The sequence below is a fragment of the Pollicipes pollicipes genome, unplaced genomic scaffold (genome assembly GCF_011947565.3).
Source record: "Pollicipes pollicipes isolate AB1234 unplaced genomic scaffold, Ppol_2.1 Scaffold_6686;HRSCAF=7923_pilon_pilon_pilon, whole genome shotgun sequence".
In the NCBI taxonomy this organism is placed as follows: domain Eukaryota; kingdom Metazoa; phylum Arthropoda; class Thecostraca; order Pollicipedomorpha; family Pollicipedidae; genus Pollicipes; species Pollicipes pollicipes.
Genome location: NW_023596921.1, coordinates 38,969,877 through 38,977,947, shown reverse-complemented (window position 1 = coordinate 38,977,947; position 8,071 = coordinate 38,969,877). Strand labels below are relative to the sequence as shown.

General features: G+C 52.8%; 1 protein-coding gene across 1 annotated transcript in view; it reads right to left on the bottom strand.

Moving 5' to 3' along the window:
- Positions 1-1,718: 1,718 nt before the first annotated feature.
- The window catches only part of LOC119108290 (glucose dehydrogenase [FAD, quinone]-like), a 25,977-nt gene continuing 19,624 nt past the window's right edge, over positions 1,719-8,071 (bottom strand). Inside the window, 3 exon segments of the mRNA XM_037231865.1 lie at positions 1,719-2,492; positions 2,745-2,967; positions 4,050-4,224. Of these exon segments, the coding sequence (XP_037087760.1) occupies positions 2,351-2,492; positions 2,745-2,967; positions 4,050-4,224 (540 nt within the window). The 3' untranslated portion in view covers positions 1,719-2,350.

Here is an 8,071-nt window from a genome sequence, read left to right as displayed (position 1 = left end):
TAAATGCATCTAGAAATAATGCGAACATTAATCGTCCATAGAACACAGCAGGTCTTTTTTAAGTATTTTAAAAGAGTCAGCTTTGTCGCTCAACGAAACAAGTCAGTGGGTAATCACATATGCATCCTAAAAGTTGCCGTTTTCTTTTAAATTCACGAATGCGGTGGTTATTATCAGGTCAGAAACTGAGCCTTAAGTACCAGTCAGGGTGTTGTCCAGACCTGCTCACCATTTCCTATCTCCAACGTTGTGTTCCTCCTGTATGGGAATTCAAGAGGGTTTGGAAGCCCCAGGCGTCTGGAGCTCAAACTAGCTAAGATTCGCCACACATGATTCGATTGTAGTAGCGGGACTCTGACTCAAATTCAATGCTGGGTTTGGCTCAGTGATTACCAATAATCAACGGATCTTATGTGTGAGGCTCTAGGACGACAAAGGTGGACAAAATGACTGAGATCGGATCATATCCGTCTTCTGGCTTATCGGAGTACCTGAGCAGGACCAGATCCGGATTGCTACAGGCCCGGTTTGATGTCCGTCGTCTGGTTAGTATAGGAGCACCCTGAGCAGGACCGGATCCGGATTACTACAGGCCCGGTTTATGTCCCGTCGTCTGGTTAGTATAGGAGCACCCTGAGCAGGACCGGATCCGGATTGCTACAGGCCCGGTTTATGTCCCGTCATCTGGTTAGTATAGGAGCGCGCTGAGCAGGACTGGATCCGGATTACTACAGGCCCGGTTTATGTCCCGTCATCTGGTTAGTATAGGAGCACACTGAACAGGGCCAGATCCGGACTATTAGAGACTCGGATCACGCCCCATCTCCTGGCTATTGTAGGGGCACTCTGAACAGGGCCGAATCCGAGCTACTTCAGGCTCGGATCATGTCCTCTGGCTATTGCAGGGGCACTCTGAAGAGGACCAGGTCAGGGCTATTAGGGGGGACGCCAGAATGCTGAGTGACCTGACAAGATAAATTTATAAAACATCCGCAGGTCGGACGAAAAGCCCTAGGTGCCTGCAGCATTAATCAATAAGCCCTTCAATTATTTGTGAGGTAAACCGTCGATCGACCCAGTTTTTGTCTGCTCGACGAGGTCCCTGGGGATGCTTTGAAGCATCTAAATGCTTACAAGGATCTCGCGTGTCCGCTCGTGGTCGCATGTCGCATGTACGACTGGACGAATTCTAGATAGGCCAGTGAAACGAGCAGGCACGCATGACGACGGGTGTTTTGGACCATGGATGTGTGCGATCACATTCAGCTCGATGGGGAGAAATATGCAAACCTCTGCCCGCTTTTTGTCGTGTTTGGTAAATTGTATGAAGCCGAACCACACCTAACCAAAATTATCAACGGCAGTGTGTGCAAGCATTCCATATCAACCACCGTAACACTGAGCGAACACATGATTTTGCAGTCAGGCAGCGTTCATTTATATACTCAGCCATACGTTCATTCCCGACACATTCTTGAACTAGGCTATCAAGCACAGCTCACAAGCAAATCTGTAAATTAGGTAACAGTGGACAGTGTCCATACTAAAGAACAATGCCAGCGATAATGCTCATACCACATTATCACATAAACTACGTACAAGTAATTCGAGAATACATAGAATATGCATGCATCCGAAGTCCAATAAATTACTACAGCGCTACTGCAAGCGGTTTCAAAAAGCGGCCGCGGTCGGTCGGCGGCGGGCGGGGCTGACCCAGCGGCCCGGGGCGGGGCGTCACCCCAGGCCCGCCCACCGCCGCGCGACAGGCCATTTTGATTTGTACATCGTCGCCGCACCGTCACCTTGCACCCGCCCGCGACACAGACGTCCCTCGTCGGACTCCACCCTTGAGCGTGGCCGTCGCATCCAGCCCCGCCGGAGGAGCAGGCGGCGACCACGCGCGCCTGGCCTCACTTTGAGCACTGGGGATGGCACATGTGATGGGCGAGTCAGACGCACCTGCGAGGTCGCGCACGTCAGAACGGTGCGCACTGCGTCATGGTAGGGGATCAGAGGACACCGCCGCCGCCCTCGGCGCAGCGCCGCGCAGTCGCGTCACTAGCATCTACACCCGTATCGCAGCACCCCTGACTGGCGCCGGCGAGGGCGCGCGCTAGACGCCTCATCTCCGCAACTCCGCTGCGACACGCGTGCCACGGCGTCGTCTGTGGTCCGAGGCAGAGCCCCCGAGGCCCGCCTCCGCCGGACACGCACTCCACCGGCAACAACGGTCTGTGTCCGAGCCGCGCGCGGCGGAGACCGAGCTCCCCCTCTGACGCTCGCTCCGGGCGCGCGGTGCCACCCTGTCCCGCCGCAGTGGCGCGTGCGCCGCAGCGGGGCCGCGTTGCTAGTGTTGATCGCTCCAGAAGCGCTTGATGAGGTCGGCCGCCTTCTCGCCGATCATGATGGTCGGGGCGTTGGTGTTGCCGTTGACCACCTGCGGCATGATGGACGCGTCCACCACGCGCAGCCCGGAGATGCCGTATACCCTGCGGATCAGGAGGACGCCCGGTGAGCTCGGAGTGGTGGACCGTCTTTCTCATACCGGCACCGGCTGTGCTGCTGGCGGTACACAGTTACCGTCTGCCACCTTTCCGAGCGAGAGCGAGGGGAGCGAGATTTGTGTCGTTCAGTCCAGTCACCAATACAAGCTGGGATGTCCCAACCGTGTCGCCCACCCCCATCACAACCTGCGGCTAACCCCTGTCACCAACGAAACCGACTGGCACCTGGGCACTGACCTGAGCTCAGGGTCGACTACGGCCTCAGGGTCCCAGTAGGGCCCCATCTTGGCCGTGCCCACCGGGTGGTAGATGGTGCTTGTGTAGTAGCGCGCCAAGCACTCCCAGTACTCGTCAGTCCACAGCTGCGTGTGCTTGCAGCCCGGCATCGGCACCTTGTAGAACTTGGCCCCTAGCCGCTTGAACGCCTGCGTCTCACCGATCGCCACTGCGATCTTGATGCCTGGCGCGGGGGGAGGCGGTCAGTGGCGACATCTGCGCTGCCGCCCGGCCGCGGGCGGGCGTCACAGGCAGCGCCACCTATGTTAGGTGGCGCTGCGCGCACGGATTTGGGACACAAGTCGTTCGCCAGTATACGGACGACCGGTGCTGTTCACCTACTGCGATTGACGCGTCACTAAGTCGTTAAGCTTGATTGATGCCCAGCCACACCGGTTCATAACGAAATACTGCAACTCAATCACAGAACGCAATGGTTATGGACTGCGCTTACAGATTTACTGTACATAATAAGCAAGCCTGTTACGTTAATTAACCTGACACATTGTATACATCTTTCAAGACTAGGGTACCGTACGTATGCTTTCTTTAACAGCCATACTACACGACGGGTGGGATATCAGCTAGAGGCTCAGAAAAGAGTTAACAAGCGCACAGACGAAACGATCTCTGGTGTTATAGTGGTCCAAAACTATTACATTTGATACATGCATGCAAGTAGCAGATGTGATGCACTGTGATGTATACATGCAAAAGTGACAAAGGCAAAAAGGCATCTGAATAGGTACGAGCAATCTGATTCACACTGAGATCACTCAGTCATGCATCGCCGTTATATAGCATGTGTCTTTCACGAAACGTGGTCGCGGCGGTAAATGCATATGTTTTATGCATTTGAAAGTCCCAGTCATGCCTGCACAAAACTCCTTTTTGCTACAATGTATGCGCGGTACTAAAGAGTGCTACTAATTTTTACGCGCGAACACGAGGCGCACGCACCCCGCTTATCACTGTGGAATATCTGAATAGCTGTGACCGTTGCGATGGGAATTACCAAGCAGTTCACCGCATCAAAGATATTCGCCGCCCGCCGCCGTCGACAGGCGTGCCATGGACCAGCATAAGCCACGCTATGTTGGGTCACGGCGCGCCTTTCAAAGATTTCCCAAACCTAAACATGCCTGCGTTGCACACGTGCATCTACCTAATACAAATTCACCGCCAGCCGTGTTCGCACTCCCACGTCTGGGCGTGCCCTTCTACCGCGGTTACAGCGAGCGAGGGTAACGCTGCAGCATCCAGTACCTTCCACCATAGTCCTAATGTCAATCTCCTCCGTGAGGTAGTTGGGTACGAGGAGCGGCGGGTCGTACGGGTTGGCGGAGCGCAGCTGCACCACGCCCTTGGAGGCGGGCCGCAGCAGCATGGGCACGATCGTCACCGTATCCCGGAATAGGATGGGCTTGAACATCTGCCACGTCTAGAAGCCGGGAGACAGAGCCTGGTTAGCGCAGGGCCGGGCGCAGCCGGAGAGTGGGTCGCGGGACTGTCGGGCGCAGGCAGCTGCCCGAGTCACGCCGTCACGCCCGAGTCACGGCGTCACGCCTGAGTCACGCTGTCAGTCACGCCGTCAAGCTGGAGGGGGGGGGGGGGGCGCTGAGAGAACGTCCAGGCCACTCGGGAGCCTGTCGTGGATGGCGATGGCCCCTAGGTCAAGCGCGAGCATGCTGGGCCATGCAGTCCGACATGCCGCTGCTGGTCTGTCAATCTCAAAACAAAGCGGCAAAGCGGCAAGGTCAAGGCAGGTCGTCAAAGCAGCATCTGTAAAGGAGGTCATGTGGAAACATGTTGAAATCGTTGTCCTGATGGAAAGAATCGGTTGAAGGTGTCTCTGATCCCGTGATGTCACCACTGGCTGTAGTTTGAACTCTACCAAATCATGACTTCTCGCTCCTCTGAGTTGTTACCGATAATAACAGGCGTTATTAACGCCTTACCAACATGCAGGTTACGGTGTCACAGAGTAACACATTTGGGAAAAGTATTGGTGCTCTGGGCTGCTATAGGTTTTTCGGTTCAAGGCGAGTTCAGCAGGACCATTAAAGTCAAAGCATGCATACCTAGGGGGTGCGCAAAGATCTTAATGTGGCAAATTTACGCCAATTACGCTCCGTGGGGGCCAGCAACGCGCTACAAAATCGAGATGACATCGGCTTAGACGCTTTAAACAAAGCCCTTGGCGTCGCATTCCTAGCAGGCCGATTCGATGTTCTTGCATCTAACATTTTTTTTTATTTTTTAAAGATTTGATCCGAATCCTTTGAATGGATGAATTTCTGGGATCAGAGCTCACGCCTAAGTAGTGCTTGTTGCGTGAGCTCTGACCCCTACCACGTCAACGCGTAATTTCATGTCGACGGCAGAATTTGGTGGTGAAAGCTTAACGTGCCGCAATGCTCGGCACGGTTCGTCCTGCCCTCTGGCGTCAACTGACCTTCAGCGCGACCGCTGTCACCGGACGCGGGCATACCTGTTACGGGCAAATAGCGAGCGCTCTAAAGCGACTCGAACCCAGCGCGCCATGGGTGGGTGGATCGGAAGGCAGGCGCTCCAACCAGCTGAGCCACAGGGGCGGACTTTGAGAAGGACATTAAGGAATTTTGTTACTTGACCTTAAGGTGAATAGGATTTTTGGGTAGGCATCAGTGTGTGAATGATTCTGCATCAGTCGCGTGGCAGTGATTGAGATCTTCGCAGGTGGTTGTAGACGGTGAACAGGATCAGCTGCAGTGACGTCTGCAGAGGAAGAAGCCGACCAGCAGAAGAATCAGCAATTTAATAAGCGTGCACTGGACACGCTCCAATGCGTAAGAACTTACGATGTGTGTTCAGGACAATTATTTGGTGGAGTAACTGTATAAGACGAAGGTCTGTTCGACACATAGTTTTATTGCCCATGGCTTGGGAAGTTCTGGTCTCTTGGTCGAGGTCGAAAAGTGGACAAAAAGCTCAAGGTGAAGTCAGATGGTGTTAGAGAAGGATCAAATAAACTTCATCTCATTTATATCCACATTGCAAACGCATCATCGAGCCACTCTCGACACAATGATTCGTTTTTATACCCATTTCCAAGTAGTTCCAAATGTTTTCATTTTTAAACCATCGCTGCCCCCACCCTTTTATTTGAATTTCTTTCCGCTCAGCGCATCAGTAGCTAAATGCTATGGTTTAAAAATGTCGAATCAGCTTGGTAAGAGAACGCTAAGGGCTCCGTTTCAACTTTCAAGTCGATGTTTTTATAACGTCATGGTAGCTTCGCTCAGAGTGAAAATGGTTTGAACCTACCTACTTTAACCTTTTGTGCACCCCCAAGCATATTTTAAAAAATGACACCACATGAACTCGCCTTGAACAGGAGAAAGCTGACTGACCCTGAGCGCCCGTTCTTTTTCAAAGACGCGTTATTCTGAAACACCCTAATGTGCATGCATCTGCAACACGTTCATGTGCAGATAATATTGATCCAGAGACGAGACTGCGTGTAACAGAAGCTCTACGGCGCTAAATCTGCAGGTTAACGCTGCTCTAAAAAGACACGATTCATAAACAATTCTAGCTCCAGTATGACTATCTAAGCCAACTCTACGCGCAAACGGTAGTTCTGCGGCAACGCAACTACACATATTCAGTATCTCTACGAAGAGGAGGCAGCACAGACGGAAATCATGCGGTGGGCTGGGAGCACACCCTTTCCTCCCCACCCCACCCGCTACCCCCCGGCTCTCGCGAGCGCCACCTTCCACCAGCGTGCGGACGTCTCGCGGGTCCTGCAGGGAATTGGTGACGATGTGCGGCTTGTCGAACGGCCGGGCGGAGCGGAGCCGCAGGCGACCGCGGCCTGTACGGTTCGCAGCAGGCACAGCAGGATCGAAAAGCCGTCGCGATACGACAGCGGCTTGAAGTAGCCGCGCCACACCTGCAAGAGGCCGGCCGGGCCGCGCCGCGCGCCGCGCGGGTCATGACCGGGCTCCTGGCAGCCGGCACAGAGTGCGCTCACTATGGCAGGCTTGGACCGGCAGAGCACTCAACATGCGACCCGCGCATGCACGTAAGTTTCTAAGCGCGCGCTCGATCACGCATCTGCTGCTTTTGCGCCGGTGGGGGTCCTTTGTTATCTGGCGTACCCTCCTCTTGTCGTGACTCCCTGCACCCCTGGCCACATCGTCTGAGTATCTCCTTGTTAAATCCTGGAGATGAGCCAACGTCAGCGCAGGCCGGTGGGGGAGGGGGGGGGGGAGTCATCTCCTTTGGGCCGGTATTCTTATTTTAGCACTGCGGATAGCTCTTGGCAAAAAGTCAAAAATAAATGTGCACTTTACATTGAGCAATACCTACCGTAGGATCCAGCGTCATTGAGCAGATATGTTTAAGACATCTGCATATCTTACACATATCTTGATATATAGATATCTTGTAAGGCAACAACAAGTGCAGATGTAAATGCCGTGATCGAACCAGCGCAAACGATGAGGGCAGGGCCGATGTGAAGTAATTTGCCGGTGCACATATATGGAGCCAAATCGATGCAGTTACAAAAACGCGATGTGCAATAAGTAGTTCCGTTTTGGTGTTGCAAGAAAAACATCGTTCATTGAACTTAAAGTTACGCTTTACACTTAAATGTCCTGCGGATGGAAATATAAACAGGTAACCAAACTTATGCCAATTCCGTGCCAGACAATCAATCACCTTTTTGAGATACGAGAAAACATTGTACGTGATGCATATCTTTGAGAACAGTTACACGGCGTATTCACGACAAGAATGCGCGCGCCTGTGAAATATTTACTTGAGTACTGGCGTGAGCAAAACCAATATTTATGAAAAATACCGGATATCCAAATGACAATTTTTGTTCTTGGTGGGGTTCACAGGGCAGCAGCAGTCTGCATTCCGATGAATGTTTTACCTCCGGATGTAACATAGCTGTACGTGCTGGTGGCGCAGGGCATCTAATGGCCCTCGGTTGGTCGAATGAAACAGTGAGCTGTGGAAAACCATATTGCCTACGCATGAATTGCTGTAGTCACATGACTCCTTTCAAATTTTAGTAATTTTTCGCGCTAATTAAAGATGCTCAAACCATGCAGCACAATGGTTGCTTATGGTCCGTGCAATGACGCAACAAAATTTGACACACACACAGCGAGCTGGTGCTTTGTTTATTACCAGAAAGTATATAGCGTCGAAGGTTACGAATGCTCTTCATTTCGTCCCGTGGCATGTGTTGCCACTGCAGTGATCACGATTTAGACTTCGTTGTACGA